Below are 23,755 nucleotides of genomic sequence, written 5' to 3' on the forward strand. Positions count from 1 at the left end.
AGGAAATAATTTCTTCGTTGTAATGTTGTTTTTAGAGATTTTTTTTAAATTAGCTTTACTTTATAAAAGAATATTGTACTTATACCAATCTAATAAGATTCATTTTCATGAAAGAAAACATTTTTCTAAAGGAAGTTTAGCAAAAAAAAAAAAAAAAAAAAAGTACTTTCTTTTATTTATTAAATTTTGTCTTTTTTTACTATTTTTAATTTTATCTGGCAACCTAGTTTCAATAAGCTTTCAATGTAAAATCAACGTAAAGAAGTTGGAGTATTTAATAAGGAACATTTTAAAGATTCTTTTTTTTTTTTTATTCTGCATATTTACTACATTTTTTGACAATTCATGCAAAAAATCGCAATGGAATCAAATATTGAAAACATAAATTAGCAAATATATGAGACTGAAATTTGAATGAACAAAACAGAAAAGAATTATATTAATTTGACCATTTCTTTTGTAACTGTTTCCGTCAATTAAAAAAATATTATTTGTTTCATTCTGCTAAGTTTCATAGTAATTTTGTGCAAAAAATTTATTTTTAAAAATTATATTATGATTTATAAAAATTTATTCGTGCACAAACAACTTATACATATTTTTAGTTTTTGTTGTTTAATTATTTATCATAAAATCAGTCACAAAAAGATTTATTTAAATAAAATAAAAACAACATTTTTAGAAAAGTGCAGGCTTCTTATATAGCCAGAGAAAGTGTATAATTTTTTTTTACCAGCTTTAGATATGATTATGTAAATTTTCCAAATGTTCTACAAGTAAATGATACATTTTTTTCTTGTGCATTATAAATTCCTAGGTACTAGTTTTAGTCGTTCCTGTTCACTACCCGGGTACACTGTAAAGTTCTGCACGACGGAAGCAATGATGAGAAATACTTCCATATGCGCCAAGGACTCTCCTGCGCATGCTCTTTTACCTGCAAAAAAAACAAAAAAAAATTTCGTCAGTACATTCAATTATGACATGCTAAGTACTATTAAATGACATTCATTCAGATTAATGTTTCATACACAATTTTTGCACGCTTATGTTTAACTCGAAGCTTTTAAATACTTGAGTGAACAGAATTGTGTTCTCGATTTTCCATTCACTTCTTGATGAGCCAGAGTTTTGAATTTTTTCTATAGTTGTATATTTCCAATGACAAAACAATTTTTAGTATTTTAAAACTTCATTGTTAATTAATTGGTTAATCTTGATTCCATATTAAAGGCGCTACCTAGTAATGAATGTGAAAAATAATTGATAGCAGAATTCCATGCTAATTATAATTAGTATTTATGTATAATCATAATTATATTGTAGAAAATAAAAGAATTAAAAAAAAATATTCGCTTTTATTGGTAGAAGTAAAAAAATAAATTTTTTGAATATTTGGAACAAAGGCGTCATTGTACGAGGCATTGATAGCAATACTCTGAAAAACTCACAATCAGCATCGCAGGAAAGAAAATCCCTAAATATTAATTTTAAAAAATTTACATATCAGTATGGTTAAAATTCCATATTACTTACTATATTTCTGTTAGATCAACCTGATTTTGATTAGATTCCAGATTTTCCTTAAAATTATTTTTCCCAGATCAGCACCAAGTTAATTTTTTAAAAATTACTTTGTACAAAAGATGAGCATGCTACACAGATTTCTCACAAGGTGAAAGAGGAGCATGCAGATTAGCATCTTGTGCAGTGCACCATATTTCGGTAGCATAAGCATTATGAAGTGGAGCTCGTAACCATTAAATCTTGTCACTCTTGGATTTGTATTTATATTGTTAAACATAAAATAGGATTATAATATTAAAAATTTTTACACATAACTCTTGTCTTCTTTTTATTTGATTACACCTTATGAATAATTAATTTCTTATTCCGCATAATTTTTATTAATTAAAAAATTTTAAAAATTCGTTTCCCTCTCTCCAAGAAATTCATGCACCAAATTTGTTTGCGATAGGTCCAGTAGTCTGATCTGTAGAGACCAATAGACAAATGCATGTATTCACTCATCTTTATTAGTAGTAGAGATATATAGATACATCGTGTGTTAAACTCTGTTATATTATTGTAATTATTAATTTTTGGTGCGTGGCTTGACACGCGTTGCCAAATTTACCTTAAATTAAAGTATAAAAAACATTACCAATTGATGAAAGACTGCCAGCCATGTCGAGTAACAATAACAAAATTTAATTACGAATTAAACAAACAAATATAGATGATGATACAACGGACGTATGTCCATCGATAAGCAGGCCGGAAAATCCAGGAAGTGAGTCACTCGTTTCCGTTGGGGATAGAGATACATAATCCACGATTTTTTGAATAACAAATAATTTTTCTATTGTTATTTTTAAATATTTGTTCCACATATCTGTTATTTCAAACATATTACTAATTAAAAATTATTACTTAGTATTAAATATAAAATTTATTAATTGTAATTAATACTTAATTTACTAATTTAAGTAACGTGTGATTGAATTAATTTATCTATTTCAGCTTACTTCTTAAATTTGATTTTTTTTTTCAAAACTATTTATTTAATTTCTTTATTGGAGTAAACCATTTTCTGCAAAATTTGAATGAAATATATATGTCATTTCTTTAAAATGTTTACTTTAGTTCTATATTCTACCAATAGATGGCGCAAGAAGTAAATAGAATATATACAAAGTGATGTCACAAGCAATTAAAAATGATTTGTATGGAATAGTGCATCATCAAATGCGAATATCGGAAAAGCAAGTTCACTCTCATGAAGTGGAGAGGCGACTTCACACTTTCCAGTGAAGTCACCGCTCCGATAAATTTCAGTGATATGCAATTCAATGATACGAAAATTCCAAGTCCGTTCACTTTTCAACTCATTCACAGATTTCTTCTTTTCTGTTTTGTTTGAGAGCTTCCATTGGACAGATCGTATCGATTGTTACGTTCTATCGTGATCTAAATCCTGTAATCGAAATATCACCAGTAAGATTGTATCAAGGATTTGAATCACACCCCTCTTTGAAAAGTATTGATCACTGGTATTTGTGACTTTTGATATTGGTTACGTAATAACCACTCGTAAAATATTCGTCATCCCTAGTTGGGGAGCAAAATTCATCTCCATAGGTGTGGGTGTTGCTTGTCGCCAGCTGGCGGAACAAACAGTCATTTATCGCCTGTTCGGCCGCTGCAAATTTATGTAACTGCTATAAATGGGTAAGAGTCACCACACAAATACAGTCTTTATAATTGAATCTTAAATATGGCTTGTTAGGAATATAGAATGCTGTGAAATCGAACCAATGGCTGGAGTTGAGTAATTGATTCATTTGCTTTTCTTAATATTGTAAATATATAAATTTATTATGATTCATGATTGCGTGGTATTCACAATTACATATAATATTATGAAATAGGACTCTTGATGTTTATAAATACTGTAAAAATTATGTGAACGTTCAGATACAGTTAATATTTGACTAAGTCTTATTTCAATATTTTAAAATTTAGATATATATTTTTTAAATATTTGATCAAACATATTATATGGTTTATCTACCAGCATATTATTAATTGGTTTACTTGAAATCTCGCTGTAACCGTAGGTAAAAGCCTAATCAAGAATCCGCCTCAGTTCGTAGTATTGTTTCTTTCTCTCTTCGTAAATGCTCATTGAAATGTGCTTTGGTTTTCTCGGAATAAATAATTTCTTGGTTAGTTTAATAAAAAAGAAATTCCCTCTGTACTTACCAATCCCAAACGGAAATGGTCCATCCTGTTTCATTTTCTTGCCATCCGCACTCAGAAACCTCGATGGATCGAACTTGTGAGGATTAGGAAAAATTCCATTATCAAAATTTCCGGGATCCAGATTGAAAATGATGCTACTTCGTTCTGGAATCGTGTATCCTTCGATTGTTGTCTGCTCTACAGAATGAAATAGAGCACATAAAATTTGAGCTAACGGGGCCTATTCTTCCTAGTTTTCTCTGTTTAATAGAATAATGCGTATTTTTCCGTTTCCGAGAGCCGTTGGCGACAGTTAAATTATTTTCGCCAAATCGCTAACAAAAAATTGTAAAAATATCGCCAACAGTTTGACGATTTTTTTTCGGGCCTCGGAAAAGTACCATTATATTCCGAGGGTCGTTGGCGGCAGTTAAATTATTTTCGCCAAATCGCCCGCAAAAAAAAATCGTATAAAAATCGCCAATAGTTTGGCGATTTTTTTGCGGTTCTCAGAAACGGAAAAATACCGAATATTGAAAGAAACCAATATGCATTTTCGACATTTCTCTTTTGATCTATTCGGTATACTATGGAGAAATATGGCTCTGGTGTTTTTAAACACAAGCCGAACTTTGACTAATTAGGTTCAATTTTTTAAAAAAAATCTGTCATTTCGGTTATAAAATAATATACCCGATTTTATTCATCCAGTTTAGTTCATTGATTTTTTTTTATTTATTTATTGTGTATTCATATCCACACGGTCTGGTAATCAGACTTTGACGGATTTTGTGCAAAATTTGGCATAGATCTATAAATTTTTTTTTGTATAGATTGCATAAGAAATTTTATATTATTTGCTATTGCATTTTTGAATTATGGCGTTTACAGATCGACGGACTGGCATAATTCCAAAAATGATTTACTTGGACTCTTTGAACTCTAAAACGTAAAGACCAATCAGAATTTTCAACAATTACAATATTTTCTAAGCAAATAATAATAATAATAGCAATGAAAGTCTGGCAATCAGAATCAACCGTTTCAATAAAAAGGAAACAACAATTTTTTTGTTCGTAAAATAAAATATGAAAAAAAAAAAAAAAATCAGAAAACCAATTCTTTGGAAATCCAGTGAATATACGATACATTTAGGGGCTAACTGGACAAGAATGTTGGGCATCATCTTACAGACTTGTCAGAAGGAGATCCCTCACACTGAATACATTAAAGATATCTAAAGACCTATGGCTCATAGTTATTAAGAAAAGAAAAAAACAGTTATGATGTTTAATCTGATAGTAAAAACATAATGCTTTAACATAAATGCGAACTGTGATGCGGAATAGATGACTTAATAGACGCTTTGTCTTCCTTATTTACGATACGATAAAAAAAAACTAGGACGGATAGCACAGAAGCCGGATAATCGCAAGTCGAATACTAGGAAGTGTACTGTAATTTTTGATTTACATTCGTATTGTATGATTCTCAGAAAGGTTCTTGTTCTGTGCAGTTTGTTCAGGTTATATCCGAACACACCAAATAATAATTTAGATTTTGATTAGTGGACTATACTCACTAAAATTAGAATACATTGTCGACAGATTGAATGGTGTTGCCATCCTGTACAATTCCTGTATTGTAGCTTCCAGGAGCGGTAACTTTATTCTGTCAGCCCAAGAAGGTAATCTCTCCTTGCCTACTATGCTGTCCAGTTCTTGTTGGATCTTCTTTTGGGTTTCCGGATATTTACTCAATTCCTCTAACAAGTGGTTGGCCGTGAAGCTGACAGTCTCTGTACCCTCCATAAATAGGTTCAAGCAATTGGCTTCAAGTCGTTCCACTAGAAGATGAACAATTAGTTGAAAATTTATGAACAGTGATCAAGTGGGAAGACATTTTTTTTAAAATTCTTTTTGTAATTTATTTTGCATATAATTTAAACCCAGCTTTTAGAAAATCTTAATTAATCTCAATGACATTATATATCACAAGAAAAATTTTTTAAAAGAATTTTATTTGTAGTGATTTGAGAAATTTTTTGATAAAAGAAAAAGAGTTTAGTAGAAGTAGAAACATTCAAAGATTGGGTGTTTAAAAAAAGAACAAACACTTATATTAAAAATTTATCATTATTATTATTATTATTTTAATTTTAAAGCATTATAGGACAGAGGACATTTTTATTTTAATGATGAAATCTTAAATTTCTCAAGGTTAACGAAACACTAAGTAAATTTAGTCAAAATATATTGCAAAAGAATATTTTAAGAAAAGTTTCATCTAATTATCATTATTAGATTGAATTTACGTAATCTATTACACAGATATTTTTTAAAGATAAAGATATGGAATTAAAAAATTTATAAGTGTACATTTTTATGCAAAATTTTATTTATTTATTTTTTGTAATTATGAATGAGCCTTAAAATAATTTTTCAGTTATAAAGAAATAAGTGTAGGCCAAAGGGTCCCTGTTCGATACCCGATTAAACCAAAGAATCGTCGTGTAGGAAATTCTGGTGCACGATAAATCCGTCGAGGACAAACGTTCTTATTTGGTGTTTTGTGGAAGTTTGAGAGATAGGTGCTAGCTCAGGTGCCATCCTCGTCATCTGGCTACTGTTCAAAATAACGAGATCCGTCGCGAGATAGCCCTAGTGTCTCTTTAAAAGGGACTTTAATGTAACTAAATTAACCATGATAGAACATTATATGTTTTAGTGAAAAGATAATGTAATAAATTTATTCGGGTGTTATTTTATCTATAATGTGTGTTACGCAATTCGTAATAGAATGCTTTGTGTTATTATTACCTGTAAAACTGCCTTCGCTCCCATTTTTCAGCAGCTCTTTTCTTTGCAACAAGAAGTAGTCGACGTAATCCTTTGGATGAGTGGGATCGAATCTTGTTAAATGCTCTTTCACGATCTCACTGACGCATTTTTGGAGAACCCCCCTGGCCTTATTGGCTCTCCTCATAGAAGGTGAGAATGTTAGAACTAACCTGCAGAGACAGTATGCATCTAATTAATTTCAACTATATATGTAAAGGAAAATTAAATTTGAAATCCAAATTCTAAAATCTCAACTCCCATTTTCCTTCTATTTAAGTTTTAGGAGTAAGGAGTAATTTTGGTGAGATTTTGCAACGCTAAATAGTAAACTAATTATCGTATGAGAGAGCTAGAATAATTGTTCTGTCACGAGAAGTACCAAAATTTGATTAATATATGTAATGATATTTTAAAATCTAATTTAAACTTAATTTATTTCCTACTTTAGGTTAAATTATTTGGCCCTTTCCGCAAAAACTGATTCTTTTTAAAAATATTTCTTAAAATTTAAAGCATTACAGTAGGCATCCAAAAATATTTTACTAGAACGATATTTGTTTATCCTATTTAAAGATGCCTTAATTTTTTTTTCTTACGATTATTACAAGCGATTTTATTACTAAAAATAAATGAAAAGTAGTAAGACATAAGAATACCCAAGCACGCTAAAATTGTGCTAAATATTTAAAAACGTTCTGCCATTTCATATATCCTCAAGAAATGATAACAAATGCCTTTGAAGATTGTGCCGGGTTTATTTTCGGTCAATTATAAGACGGCCAGTTGGTAGCGCATGCGTAGAAAGGCTGAAAAATGCTGTCTGGTCCACGGCAAGTAATTGTTCCGACGAGAGTACAACATGCCGCTGTATTGCATTTTTTTCTTACTCTGCTTGCGTTTGTGGAATTTGGCGGGATTTTTCGCTAGAAAAAATTAATCACTTATCATAGATTAATTAGATAAGTTTTCCAAATTAAGATACTTTGATATTTTTATTTTTATTTTACCTTGCTTCTTTGTGTAAACGTCCATCATTTTAATGTGATACGCAGTGGAAAAAAAAAATTCAGGGACGCCAAAACGGTAATTTATAACCTAAATCTATCTAATGAAATTGTGGCAAACATAAATCAGCCCCTTTCTGTTCATGCGCTGCCTACTGGCCGAGTGTAAGCCCTACATTATAAAAGAAATTCTCAGAATTACCACATTTGGCGAGAAAAATTCAGTTTTGGCGATAATATCTTATTCTTAAACCGAGCAAGAAAAATTACTCAAAACACACAAAATATTAAATTTAAAAAAATTGTATGTTATTTTTTTTTTAAATTCGGGATTTGAAATGCATTGAGTCATTCTTAGAATCATCAGTATGCAAAAATTTATGACTATAAGTGTGACAGATTCATCTGGAAGCCACAAACAAAAAACAACTTTCATTTATAAATACATACAGATCACTCACTTTAGAATGTTCCCAATGAGAATATGCTTTTTACCCACGAACACTTTTACGCAATCCAAAAACTCTTTCTCCATTTTCCGATGGAATTCGTCTTTGGTGAATCTCTTACCGAACAAGATCTGCGATATGATGCTGTTTGTGACGTAGGCGGCTTGGGACTGCAAATCCACATCTTGGCCGTTCTTGCAGTCCCTGCGAAGGTCTTCCAGCATTCCCTTGATTTCATCGTGAATCTTTCCTTCCATTTCTAGCTTACCGAATCCCAGGCTTTTGGCAGTTTGGAGAAAGAATTTCCTCTGCTCTTTCCATGCTTCACCTTCGTCTTGGAGAATACCTTTTAAAAAAAACTCGTTTTTAAGTGATGAAATGAGAGATTAAATCTAAACTCTTCAGAAGGGCTATTTTGGGGAGGACCTCGTAAATTTGAGCCGAGGTCAGATGAAGAGGACGAAATCTAATCTTCAATATTTCCTTAAAAAAGTATTTTTAAGTATCAAATTGTGACAGAAATTAAAAGTAAATTTCAGTAACCGTGCACTTTTTATGTTTAACGTTCGCATTGTAACATTCTCCGTTTCCCAGTACTGATAAGACATTTACAGCCAGCTGTGTCGTCGCTGTTAATTACTAAACTCCTCGAGATAGCCAGATGGTTGATCTTTTCCCCTGGGTGGTCTCGCATCTGTTCATTAACGACTACAGTGAAAGACCACATGTGGGAATTCCTCGTCCAAGAGGTATTGATAGTACCTTGAAAGAGAAAGGGGTGTCTAAACATCTGGATGCTAAATGTTTCTCATTGTGAAAGGAGTATGATAAACTCCGTGTTCCAGAATAGTCAGTTATGAAAGGTGCATCACTAAAAAGACCTTCCCATGACCCACTGGCGCCGCTGAGGGAGCATATTGCTGAACCCCGATTGGCCGAAAGAGAACTCAAATGACCAATGTAAATTAAGAGGCGGAGATTGTCGCCGAAATAAAGTGCGGAGATTTTTTTAGGGAGAGGAGAAGAAACTAATTACAGGCAGTCTATTGGACTACGTCCACGAGTTCGGATTCCGAGAACTACCCCTGGAGTGGTCGTGTTGACTAACAACCTGTGAATTCCCTGTGGTGTTGTTTCCCGTATTGATGGAGAACTGAGTTTCAAAATAGACCTTCGACTTCGACTGTTGTGTCTCCTATTACAGGTGTAAATAATTATTTATTTAACCAAGATTAGAACAAGTTGTTTTTTTGTATAAATAGGGCTGTAAAATAAAGAATTGTCTGGAAATTCTGCTTCGTTATTTGATCAGTCTAGATCAAGACATTACAGCATCAACATTCGAAACAGAATGGCGTCCATTGTCAACACTATTGGAACATAATTCACAGTTTTTAATTATACACTTTTTTTCGCAGTACTGACTTCACTTTCGCATTTTGTATATAAACTATAACCACAAAAGACTATTCAACTCCGCCCGAAGGCACTCATATAAATTTGAGCGATCGGGATAGCATTAGCGGGAACTATAATTGATTCCTCCGAGCCATCACAAACCACGGTACAACCTCTTTCGTAGGAGGTAGCCAACTCCACACCATTTCTGAACCCACCATTTCGCATTCTGCATATAACCTTTAACCACGAAAGACTACTCAACCCCGTCTGAAGGCATTCGGATAAATCTAAAAGATGGGAACAGCATTGGGGAGAACTTAAATTAATTCCTGCGTGCCATCACCAACCACGGTACAACCACTCCCGCAGGAGGCAGCCAACTCTACGCCATTTCTAAACCCACCAGTGCAGCAAGAATTAATCATCATGCCGAAAGCTCCTCATCCTCATTTTTTAAGTGCCTATTGCGGTCATGTGATGTAAACCCCACATATTATATCAAGGATGCGTTTTGGGGTTCTAAGGACCATGCTCGGTGAGGATATGCAGAATTTTTCCGGAAATCGTGCCATTAGAAGCATTGTAGTAAGTAGACTTAGATGGAATATACTTGAAAATTCAGTAATCTTAACCTTTACATCAAGCTATATGCAGAAGAAAAAAGAATCCATTTAAGGCAACATTTGCAAAAGCACATACACAGCAGAACTACTTCATATGCAGGGGCAAAATATTTTTTTGTGCAACATTTGCACCAATCTTTAATGGAGTAAAAAAAGAGGAATTTTATAAATTTCATGAAATGTATAATTTTCATAAATCGATATTGCTAAAAATTCATTAACTAAGATTTTAAAATCTGAATACATGGATCCAGTATAATAAAAAGTACTTTACTTTGCATTTTCTGACTAGGCAGATTAGGCAACTTCCGAAATAAACTTGGGGGTAGGGGAGTGCAGACAGGTTAAATTGAAAAATTTTATTAATCTAGTTGCCAAATAAAGTTTTTTTAATGAGAATTTTTTTAAATATAAAATATCAGCATAATATTAATACTTTGTGAAATATAATTGGTCATGTTCCCATATTTTCATTGCGTTCACTTAGTTTCAATATTTATTGACAGTAAGTATAAACTTAAACAATAATCGTTTGTAAACGTGGATACTGCGCAATCGTGAGTCTTAACAAATATATAAATAATACCATACATTTTCTTGAAGTTGCTGAAATAAAAAATTAATCTAAAATAAATGATTATATGCTCATTAAAAAAATGTAATAAGAAGATACAATAAATTGGCTAGTTTATTAATAGAGATATTTCAAAGCGTAGACCGCAAAATGCCTTGCTTTGCCGGTAGCGGTGGCCTGGTGGTAAGGTCTCGGCTACGGAACCGAAGGTTTCAGATTCGAGACCCGATTCCACAGAAAAATAGCCATGTAAGCGGGTCTGGTTCAAGTTAAATCCGTAGGGGCCAAATGTCCTCCCGCTGGCCTGATGTGGAAGTTTGAAGAGGGGCGCTTGTTCAGGTATCGTCATCGTTATCTGACCACGGTTCAAAATGACAAGGCCCGTCCCAAAATAGTCCTAATGTTGTTTTAAAACGAAGCTTTAATATAAATAAAGTAGGCCCAACTTTACTACTGATGAGAAATATGTGAGCACAATGTTTCATCAGTACTTTGCCGAAAAAACAAGCAATCTTACACAGCAAACAAAAAATAACAAATCAATACGAACCTACATCAGAAACCCATGTGAGGGTGGTGTCTCCATGCGGCCTTCCTATGAATTCTTCTGCTCTGTTCACGATAACATCTTTTACCGTCTTTGTGCCGTTCAACACTATGACGAGTCTTCCACCGAAAGTGCGGAAGCTGTAGATGCTGCCGTATTTTTTGCTCAACTTCGTCAAATCTTTATATGGTTCGTTTGGCGATATGAAAGGGTAGTACCCAAAGAAGGGCAGTCCCCAAGGGCCTGGCGGTAATTTGCGGTTCTTGTTCCATAGTTGTACAATCCAATACGTGATGAAGAAGGTGACGGTCGTTATCAGAATCGGCACAGAGAGGTATTGGTCCAGCGCCATTTTACTGGTGAAATGAGAAAAAAGAGAAGCATTGGCGTCAGAGTGTCAAATATTTAAACATTATCAATAGAGATATGAGAATGTTGAATAAACAATTCGGAGATTAAATTCATTTTGTTGGGAGAAAAATGATAAGAGAATACTTAATCTATTCCTGCGATAAAAATTACATTAACAACGATCAATCTAGTATTGTTATAAAAATCCTGCCTGGATGTTGAAATACACATTATGGAGCAACTTACGTTTCCAGTTTAAATTGAATCTGTTATATGCCATTATGCATATGATATACTAAAAAAAAGCCTTTTTCTCACAATTGCGTTTATTTACCTAAATGCAATTAGGTAAAAACTATAAATCTCAATGTTTCATTAAATGAGTTGGCTAGCTATTAAGGTGCCCCATAAGTTTCTTTCCTATTTCTAATATGAAATGAATACACAATATTTGCTGTTTAAGATATTATTTATTTTGTTACATAAAAACCCTTTTTCTCTATTACCTTCTTCCATCTGTCGGGAAGCCTCATTATGCCTTCTTTCCAAAACTGTTCTGTTTTGGACAAGAAATAATCCTCGAGGTGCGCTTTTATTTCGCTGATGGATTTAAAGCACTTATCGCGAAGAGAATTTTTTATGGACAGAAAGACATAATAATCATCTGGGGTGAGATCTGGAGAGTATGCAGGATGCGGTAAAACATCCCAATCAAATTGTAAGAGCTTCTCTCTTACGACTAATGCAATATGTGTCTCGCGTTGTCATGAAGAGAAATAACGCTTTGTCGGTTCATCAATTCTGGCCGCTTTTTTGCTATGGCAGCTTTCAATTGATCCAGTTGATCACAATATATCGTAGAATTTTTTGTTTCACCTTGTGGAAGGAACTCATAGAAAATTACGCCTTTCCAATCCCGCTAAATGGACAAAAGAACTTTTTTGGGGGTGTAGTAGAGCTCTGGTACGACTGAAATCGATGGCATAGACGGCTAATAGATAAGCCTGCATGTTTGCACAAGCAGAGCCAGATAAGGTTATTTATAGCGCGATGAGAAAGAAACTTTTGAGACACTCTTATATATAAAATGACTTTCACTTCTGTTGAAATTGATAAAAAAAGCCTTTAAAAGTTTCATATGATTTCCATAGGATAATCATAGTTATACTGACCTCCCTCAGGCGCACGGTAACTCCTGAATGACCTGGTAACACAACAGCATTGGGGGGAATTAAGTTTGAGTCCCTCTTCTTCTTGTGTACAGTCGACCACCCCACCACCACTGAACGTAGCTGTACCGACAGGATTTGTTATGGCCGACTGCTATCTTTAGCTTTGTCCGATCATAATACTGACCGATTCACCCAACTGAGATCCCCTTCAAGGCAATTAGCCCCTAGCCAAAAATTGGTCAATTACTGAGCTTCCTCCTTATTTTCCTATTAATCAAGGAACAGGCAATCGCTTAAAGAAAATCTCCTTGTAATTTTCGATATTCCTCCGAATTCTAGTTTCACAACCACCGAAATCCAAACACTTTCAAACAGTTGCTAAGTTTAAGTAATAAGGGCCATCGCCGGCTAAGTACGACCCCTCCCGTAGGAGGCACGCCCCGTCATTAGTAGGAGGTAGTCATCCCACATCATTTCTATACTGACCAACCATCATTCCGGAAGCTTCTGCTTTCCATATCTGAGGTTCTCCCCTAGGGTGGACATCCATAGGGTAAGAACCAGGGTAAGAAGTTTGGAAAGAGGAATGGCAGCTGAGGTGTCATCCTCGTCTTCTGATCACGGTTCAAAGTCCAAATGAGGTAGTCCGTATGAGGTAATCCAAAAATAGCCCTAGTGTTGTCTAAGATGACATATTTAGAACCGTTTAGATATGTTAAGGATTTTTGTTCCATCTAATCATAATGCTGCTCTAGTTCTAAACGAATACAGACGCTATAGTTAAATCATGCTTTATTTGAGCATTTTTTCAAATTGAATAATAATTAATAATCGCATTATTATTATTATTTGTTTTTCTCCTTTTAACAATCGATTATAGTATGTATTATTTCAGAAATGTACAGCGAAGAATTCTAATAATATATTCCGAGCCGTATGAAGAAAATTTAATCGTCGTCTATAATTTGAAGTTAAAACTCAAATTATTCCAACAATAAATTCTTCTTATTCGTGTACCAAATTTATAAATATAACAGATAGAAATGTTTTTATAATAAATAGAATATAATAGAAATGTTTGAACTTCCAATATCATATTTCTTGAGATTTTCTTACGAAATTTGGCCTTAAGAGTATTAACTGCACTATTGCAAAGTTTCTACGTATTTCTGAAAGAAGTGAAATGTTTTGAAAAATTATATGTTTTTCAACAATTACTTCTGAAAAAATCACCACACAAAAAACATTTTTACATCATTTAAATTTTTTTTAAAAAAAGCTTTATAGTGATTAACAATAACATTTTTATTTTAGTTTTTACTTCTTTTTAATCATCTTCTTTCCAATGTAATTTCTTTTGTCGAAATATAAATCTATTTCAATGATTAATCACATATATCATTCGCATATATCATCTAAGATTTCCTTTCTTGAAACGGAAACGGTACCTCAACTTCGTAGATGGCATCGAAATTTTCTCTGTTGAATAACGAAAACAAAACATTTCAATCTCTTTCTTCGGATCGAAGTTTTCCTACTATAAAAAATCTTAAAGTCGTGATTTAAAAAATCGCTGCCATGCTTAGGGACTACACAAGTTGATATATTAAAATGAATAATGAGGCATGGATGACTCGAGCATTTTTAATTCAAATGTTCAGACAGATAGAATTTTATCCAAATGTTTTCAATTTTCTTTTAAATTAATATTTAGATATCATCTATAATTCGAATTTATTGCAGTTAGTTTGAAAACTATACAAGGTCTAAACTGAAAATTTTTTAATTAATTTTTTTCATTTCTAAACAGTTTTCACTGGTTAAATAACCACTATAGCTATCTTAATTTATATGCGAATGCATTCAATCAGTAAAGCAATACAAATTAAATCAACAATCAACAAGTAAACAAACAGAAATTTAAAAATATTTTATATGCCATTAGTGGATTATTTTGCTTATTTTGAAATTCATGGTTCAATTGTTTGTGTTCAAAATATTCACTATTACTTGTTATAGTTGCTAATTAATAATAATCATTAATTTTCATTTTTTTAAATATTTTTAAAATTTAGTTGGCATCACTTTATTCATTCACAAATTCTATTCATCAAAAACTATTTATCAAAATTACAGATTTGAAAAAATAAATATCAGCGATCATTTTCAATTAAAAAAAAATGTTTTTTATTTCTGTACTTATTTTTAGATCCGTTTTTTAACTGAATTTTTTATTGTGATGTCCAGTTATTTAACTTACATTGCAGTTGACGATGAATTATAATTTTGAATGGTTGGATACATATCAATTAAAAATACATACATAAGCTCTTTAAAACCAATAAAAAGAGGTGATAATAACTTGCTTTTATAAATGTATGAAAGTAGGATTTTAAAAAAATTCTTTTAAAATATTTTCTACTTTCATGATTATATATGGTCTTGAAAGTTTGGTCATCAAAGTTTCCTTAAATTTACTATCAAATAGCGACTATCTTTTGGAATCAAAAATTTAATCAATTGACTATTAATTAAATTTAATTCTGACATATTAAAACAGTAAATATTCAAGATTTAAAAATATTAAGACAAGGAAGGCAAGACTATTCTAGAACAAGCAAGTATATATATATCAAGGAGTGAGCAGAAAATCCATCTTACAAAATTCTATTTTAACAAATGTGACGTAAATAATTTGATTTAAAAAAATGATGATTTAAATAATAATATTTAAAATAATAATTAATTTAAACAATTTTATGTAAAATAAATCCCGAGTTACCAGAACCAGAAGTCAGTCGCTGCTTGCAGAAATGGCGTCGAAAGAAATAAAGATACATTCCAGTGAAAGCGAACAGCAAGGATGAAGGAAATGACCAATCAAAGGCTCAGACACAACTCTCTTCAAGTGGAATCGGTGATTCATCTTGAAACGGAAGATTTCAAGATCAAATCATTCAGGACTGTTACTAACATCATGTGACGAGTTGAAGCTTCAGTGTCAAAAAAGAAGCAAAAAATTGAATAGCCATCATAAGTGGAGGGTTCAAACAATCAAAGCGCTATTCAGAAATAAGAATAAAACGTTATGTCTGCTTCAGATTTAGAATTGCCAAAAGTATCTCGTGTAAAGGAAAAATTATGCATAATCCTAGTTACAACTTAGCAAACGGTGTTTATACAAGTGTTTGAACCAAATATTTGATACCTTGTTCTTAAGGAATACAAGATTTTAACGATAACGAAATAAAAATAATGTCAAATTGACCCCCCCCCCCCCAAAAAAAAAATATATACAATTTTTTTCACGGTCATTATGCAATATTTTGTGCAAAAGAAAAATTGTGCATAATTCTGGTTCCAAGTTAGCAAACAGTGTTTATACAAATGTTTGATCCAAAAAGTTGATACCTTGTTCTTAAAGAATACAGCATTTTAACAATAATGAAATAAAATAATGTGAAATTGCAGAGCCCGCCTTCTCTGTGAAGGGGTCAGGGTGTAAAAAGCCGTTTAAGGCCCTAAATTTTTTGCAAAGTTAAAAAAAAAAAATAATTGAAAAATATTACTATTGCATATTTATTTAATGCGTGATTTTGTTTTCGCTATTAATTACTTCAGGAAAATTACAATTTTTTGCAATTTCATTTCTATGCTTAGTATAACGACTGCATTTAAGCGTTATGTACGCATGCTTGGCCGAAGGTAATTAATTTTAATTTACTGAAAGAGCGCTCAGCATTTATTATAGTAACTAACAATATAAGAAAAAGTTTTAACACAGTTAATACATTTATAATCATTAATAATATTGCAATTGCATGTATATTGCAATATGTGTTCAGCGTTGTTTACATCACTTTTATTCAAAATCAAATCTCGTCACAAAACAATTATTTAGATTAAATTTTCATCTCCATCGTTATTATAAATGTTACCAAGTTTTTGGTATATTTTTTTAATTCATGTTTTTCTAAAGTTTTCATATCAGTGATGAATTTGAAATACTTTTAAATTTATCTTCTATCTGTAGAATAACAATATCAGTTACAGAGTTAAAAAAATAACATTTAAATTCCTCAATCGGGTTTGCTATAATTTCGTCTTTTGCTGTTTCGAAATATAATTTATCTCTCCCTCTCTCTTTCTCTCTTTTTTTTTTTTTTTTTTTTTCTTTTTTGAATTCGTTTTTAAGAAAATGTTCTGAAAGATTTAAATTACATTCTATCGCGTTTGCTTCATCTAAAAATGGGTTAAATTTTGTTCCTAAATGAGTTAAATAGCTACTCTTGCGTCGCAACCCTTTTCACGGGGAGTGATTCATGCATTTCATTCACAGGTCGTAATTTTGACCTGACTCAAAGAACAAGCACCTCTGATCCAGTACCTCCAGTGGTATTGTCTCAACTTGGAGAACTTTGTGGCTATGAAAAATTTATGCCACGTACGCAGAGTTACAGTTTATATCATGTACATGGATTACATAGTTACATCAGTCACACAGAGGGTCTTCGGCAGCAGGGATCAAGCTCAGAACCACGCGGAAGCGAATCCAAAGCTCGACCAATCAGGCTACCCCGGCCTCGTACTGTTTATAGTAAGACACTGTAGTTAAAGATTCGGTAAGACTTAAGATAAATGTACAGTTGCTTGTCAAACATGACAAAATCGTGCCAATTTATTGAAAAGTCAACAGTCAATCAAATAAGAATGGATTGGCGAGGTGCTTAGTCCTGACTTATAATAGTTAAAAATATAGTTTATATTTAATAGTTGAAATATAATTTTATAGTTTGCACTTATAATAGTTTTAAGAAAAATCGAACTCCATATTTTACTACGTTTTAGATCTCCCAAAATTGGAGAAACGTATTTTTCAAAAAAATGTCACCTATGAGTGAACACAATTATTCAAAAGCATTTTCAGTTTGATGGGTGAAATTTTATATATGATCTCTATTTCAGATTTTTAAATTTCTATCAAATTTTGAACGAAACTCCATTCAGAGGAAATCTGTCAATCCGTTGGTCCGAATATAATTTAACATGATTACGACAAAAGGAAAAACGCTAAATGAGTAATATTTGATGCACAGATTTAACATCTAAAGTATAGATATATTTCAAATTTGGAGCCAAATCCGCTGAAGGATTGGCCGTCTGTCGGTCTGCACGTTCACAAGCATCTAAACAGCCACTTAGATAAATTAAATCTGATGATTGATCTTATTATTAAAATAGTTTGGTGTGGAGTATTGAGTTTCATTTGGTTTTGAAATGCGTATAATGGAGAAATACATAATCGTTTTTCTCCATTATACAACGAAGCACTAAACGCCCATGATGGAGACTAAAAATTTGCAGCTTTTTGTGCATTACTTTCGCGTGTATTTTATTTTTCAGTATATTTTTGTGCGTTTCTTCTTTTTATTTTCACTTTTCTTTTACCTTCCATTTCTTTTGCTTAACTAATTATTATACTTCTAATATGAAATTCTACTTCTAATACTTTACTTGAAAAACAGCTTAGAGCAGAAAATTATTTCTTACCTTCTTAAGTGAAAAGAAAATATTGTTCTCAAATTTTATTCAATTTCAATCTCCATCGATAGTATTCGTTTTAAATCCCTCATGAAAAATCTAGTTAATATTCGAAAAAGTATATATAAATTAAAACCCACATTATTTAATTAAATATTAAATCCCTTCTTTCCTCCCCTCAAGTATTCTATGCTTGATTATTGGATTTATTCCACTGTTAACTTAGTAATAATCATTGGTTATATTTCAGTTGTTATTGGATGCAGAAGGTTTCAACAATCACTCTTATTATTGTTGTTAGCAGAAATATTACTGTTTAATGTTAAACAAAGGCACAAAATACAAACAATATAATAGATGAAACAATGAATCCCCCTTCTGCTGCTCTGTTAAGAATCATTTCTCTTTTTGCAACTGATCGTTGTGTGATTTTTTTTTTTTTGCTGAGCTATGCTTGGTGCGTTTTGTGAACATTTCAATGAGGCTGCGGCCATCATTGGATGGGTCGTCCTATGGTCGATCTTGGAACTGTTGAAATATTACATGTTCCCTCACTTACCCTCAATCGGAGATCTGTTTTTCGATCCCGATTTGGATCAGGATGTTTATACATCACCTGATCCACCTGCGACTAGAGTGGAATCCGTCCCAGTGGTTCGCTCATACATGGTATTTAGGATTTGCCAGGCTTTAGAACTTCCAGCGAAACTGGCTCCATCTGCTAACCAGAAGTCAGATATCACTGTTGTAGAATCCTATATGGTCTACAAGCTGTGTTCTGCTTTGGGTTTGCCTGCACGGATGGCTCCTATTGGAGTGCCAGTGGTAGAATCTTTCGAGATCTACCAGTTCTGCTTAGCTTTGGACATTCCAGTGAGATACCGGTCGCAGAAGGACGCAGTTTAACATCAAAACTGTCGTCGGCTACCCGATGCAGTTTTCAGATCAGAACTGTCTTCGGATGCAACGATGGAGGGTGGGTGGGCGGGGAACGAATGTAGCCCACCTCCACGTGGTGTTCCCTGGGCAACGGTGCAGTTCTCTGGAATTGCATCGGCTAAGAGGCTACTTAAGCGTGAAAACAAATAAATAATGGGTTTATTATTTAGTTTGACAAAACTGCATACCTAATTTTTGATTCATACGTTTTAATGCCACAAAATTTCATTACAAGCATCAAATTCAAAACATGCAGAACGTGTATTTATGGAGCAACAACTGCAATGTTTTTAGATATACGTAAGAATTATATATTTTTTTATCACAAAAAAAATATAAAAGAATTTAAAATATGTATTTGATAAAAAAATTGTAGAACTCACACATACAAAAAATCAATTGCATTGACAATCATAAATCTGATGGAGGAATCTTATAATGACTTGAATTTGAAAAATTATAGTGACAAAAATTTACAAATTCATAACATAATTGTCGCCATATATTTATAGCCGGTTATGACAAAATAGATTAAAGGCCTTATGGTCAATATGTTGCCACGATCCTTCCTGGAGGGTATGGAACTGAATGAACATTAGTACAAATGGGAATGGTTTGGGTCGGAGATTATTTGTTGTCTGGTAAGGTACAATCAGCGTTAAGCAATCAGTATTAGATGGTTTTTCAACTAGTAGAACATCTATGAGAATTAGCCTTTTTCTTGCCAGTTAGTAGCTTTGAGATGGGTTTTTTTATAGCACAAAAGCCATCTTTGCCTAAGCTGTGCCCCATTCATGAAATTAAAATTTTTGTATCAATCTATAATAAACTCAAAACATGGAATTTCGACAAAATCCAAATGTCTAAAAGCTTAAAAAATGTGAGACATGAAGAAGCGTGACAATGATGTAAGAAATGGTACTGTACTGAAAAGCTGGGCTAATGTTTATAAATGATTAGAAAAACCAGTATTTTTTAGGAAACTGAAAAGGTTAACAGGTGAAGTTTTGGAAAGCAATTCTCCCGAATCAGAGTGAGATTTCTGAAAATATGTAAAAGGCTGTAAAAAAAAAAAAAAAAAAAAAAAAGGAGACATTCTTTAAGAATGTGTAAGACATAGGACTGTCACAAATTGAGCAAAATGGTGTTGGGTCCTCCATCAACAAATGGCGGTGGAGAAATCGAGTGTGCCCAATCCTCGACCCAGTTAAAATTGTGTCCAGTTTTCTGCTGTGTAAAATGAGTCAGGGATCTATTGTAGGCTTAACTGTATGAAGCTTATTACGAATCTGTGTGTCCCATTCAGTTTGCCATTTAGAATGTAAAATGTGACATAGTATATATTTCTTATAATCAGAAAGAGGAATCTGTGTTGTCAAGAAAGTAGTAGCCAATTTAGCTGCCATATCAGCCTTTTCATTTCTCGGAATTCCCACATATACGAGGACCCAATATAAAATAATTTGAAAGCCCTACTAGATAAGTTTGTCATACAAGTTTAAAATGTTGAAAAGCAAAGGATGGCTGCGAGCTTGTAAAGATGATAGGGATTCAGAGTGCTGAGTGAATTATTGAGTATTTTATAGTTAGTTATCTGTAAAATAATTTCAAATAAACAATAAACTTTTTAAATAGCAGTTACTTCTGCTGTAAAAAAACAGGGAACGAAATGAATGAATTCTATTAGCTATTGTAGAATTTGAAATAATACAAGCGAAAGAAATATGATTCAAACCTCTAGAGCCACTTGTAAAAATAGGTTTAAATTGACGATATTTTTGACGATGGTCAGCAAAGATTTGCTGATAAATGATATCTGCAGTATTTTGTTAATCAAAATGTGGAAAGGAATTCAAGTATTGGCTGTCATTAGATTACCAGGGTGGTAAGAGAAATGATTGTTCAGAAATTATTTATTCCGTCTCTAGATACAGTTCTGAAACAGAGCCGGCCTTCTCTACGAAGGAGCCCAGGTGCAAGAAATGGTTTTCAAGAAAAACTATTACATTCAATCCAAACTCTTGTTTTTATGGCATGAGGAATTATGAAAAAGTAGAAGTAGGCCATCATAAAGGCCTTTTCTAATTGTTAAATATTTTTTACATAGAAAAACAGAGGAATACATTATGACAATTACCAAATTTTTATTAAAATAGTATTAAATAAAATTCGTGTTAAACAAGAAACATTGTAGCAAATGAATAAATTTAATCTACTAATAATGTAGATGAATGTGAGTGTATATATATTTGTGAGCGTGTGTTTTGGCATTTTTTTGGCTAGACTACTCGACCTACAGCTGAAATTTGGCACATATACATCTTGGAAAGGGAGAATCTGCCTATGAGAGTGATTTAAAAAAAATTAGAATTCGAATTGTAATTAAAATTTGAGCAAATTTTTTATGCTTTTCCATGATAATTTCTTAAATTATTGCAGCACAAAAAGGAAATTCTCACCATTCCAAGATTAAAAGCAAACTTTTTTTAGCTATACCAACTCAGTAGCCAAGCAATTTTTTCCTGAATCATGAAGTATTAAATTTTATGCAGTCCTCCTATCCTATAAATCATATTCAGTAAAATTATCTTGACAGTCTAACGTTTCAATCTTTTCATATCAAGCCTGGCCGAGTTATAAAATTTTGAATATCATTATTTTATGACAACCAACAATTTTATTATTTTAGACCATCAGTCTTGTGGAAAGTCCAAGACCTAAATGGCGTATTTTCTTCAAGATAATCAAACTCATATGGTAATTAGTTATAAAGTAGCGAATCAAAGTTATATATTTATATATATATTTATATATATATAACTTTCGATAACTCACCTCGCTGTTTCGCGTTCATTCCCATTTTCTTCTCTGTGCTGCTTCGGGCGATAACTTCTTACGACCATGCCCTTTATTGGCCAGACAGGAGAATCAAGTGCATGGAGGAAATTCGTGCCAACTTGTAACTTTTTGTTGGCGATAAGGCTCCAAATGTGACACCTTTTTTTTTTATCATTTTCTTATAACCCTAAAAGAGAAAGAGATAAAGAGTTTTCTGCCCGTGCATTTTGAGGCTTCAAGAACCTCAAAATCAAATTATCATTTTCTCACATGATAATTTTTTTGTTTCTCATGAATGCCTTAAATGCAGAAGCTTTTTGACAGATAAAACTAAAATTCTGGATAATCATATATATATATATATATATATATATATATATATATATATATATATATATATATATATATATATATTGGAAAAAAAAAGTACGATATATATAAATGAGGTTTAGAATGTCTAGCGAAACATTTGTCGCAAAAATTTGCTAATTTATATGAATGTTTTCTTGCCAATATTAGCCTATATTTCCAAAAAAAAAGATTGTATAAGCAGAAAATTCATCATTTTTCCAAGTTATGTTAGTGCTGAGTTTTTTAATAATCACATGAAGAGAAGAAAAAATCTCAAGCTCAAAATTTTCTTAATTCTTTTTTTTTTATTATTATTATTATTCGGTTGATAGGAAAATCCACAGATACAGAAAAAAAAAGTTAAAAAGAAAATTAATCTAACTTAATTCTAAAAAAATTAAAATTACATATGTAGGTTCCTTTAATTCTATAAGATTTTGATAATTTCTTTGTAATAATCGTATCAGTTTCCTTTTTAAAGTATTTTTTCAATATTAACTTATCATCTGAAGTATGCAAAAAAATCTGATTCAACCTAATTATTTCCAGTTTTTCTTTTATCTTACAAAATACACCCTGATTTAACATAAGAATTATAAATATTAATCTTCCGATAATTAGTACAATAATTAGTACAGACTCTTCCTTTTTAATTAAAACTTATTTTTATTTTGAATGAATTTATAGTATATTTATTAAATTCCTCTTGTTGTTTAGACTACACAAGCTACGATGTAATATACAGATGTTTTTTAAATAATTTTCTTCTTTAATAAAGTAAGGTGACATTATTTTCATTGTTTGTTATTTAATCTATGGTCTTTCTACAAGACTAAACAAAACTGTGTAATTTTGTAGATATTGAAAAAATATTCGGAAATTAAAGTGACAGACACTCTTACCTAGAAGCGGCTGAAGCCGATGTGAAGTTGGCCAAAAATGGTACTAATTCGCTATAAATTACTTAGCAATTCATAAATTGCAATTTAAAATAATCTGCATAAATGTTTTATAATTATTGGAAAATTCATTAAGAGTAGTATGACTTAATATACTTTAGCCAGTCTGCCATTGAAACTTCCGCTTCAAATTTTCCGTTGAAGTTGCCAAACCTCGAGCATTTACACTATAATATTCACCTCAAAAAGAAAGGAAAAAAAAAAAAAAAATTCCTGTGCGATTCGGGTTTTTTTTTTTTTTTTTTTTTCCTTTCTTTTTTTCCTTCTTTAATTTGACCGATCTCTTCATAGGAAAGAGTGAATAAAATTTAATTAAAGATACATTCGAATATAGCTGACGAGTAGAGCATGGATGATTTTTTTCGTCTTCAAATTAAGGAAGAAAATTGTTTTGGGAATCGCATCGTGACAGTTTATTAAAA

The 23,755-nt window shown here is 31.9% G+C and overlaps 1 protein-coding gene across 1 annotated transcript; it reads right to left on the minus strand.

Annotated features, from left to right (window-relative positions):
• Window positions 1-476: 476 nt before the first annotated feature.
• LOC129957692 (cytochrome P450 2A4-like) lies at window positions 477-15,607 on the minus strand. The gene is made up of 7 exons (XM_056070151.1): window positions 15,488-15,607; window positions 11,186-11,538; window positions 8,050-8,383; window positions 6,564-6,754; window positions 5,327-5,590; window positions 3,766-3,942; window positions 477-937 (listed from the first exon to the last, which is right to left on the minus strand). The coding sequence occupies exons 2-7, from the start codon at window positions 11,532-11,534 to the stop codon at window positions 804-806; spliced, it is 1,449 nt and encodes a 482-aa protein (XP_055926126.1). The 5' UTR covers window positions 11,535-11,538; window positions 15,488-15,607; the 3' UTR covers window positions 477-803.
• Window positions 15,608-23,755: the final 8,148 nt, after the last annotated feature.

Source organism: Argiope bruennichi, chromosome 11, assembly GCF_947563725.1.
Source record: "Argiope bruennichi chromosome 11, qqArgBrue1.1, whole genome shotgun sequence".
NCBI lineage: Eukaryota > Metazoa > Arthropoda > Arachnida > Araneae > Araneidae > Argiope > Argiope bruennichi.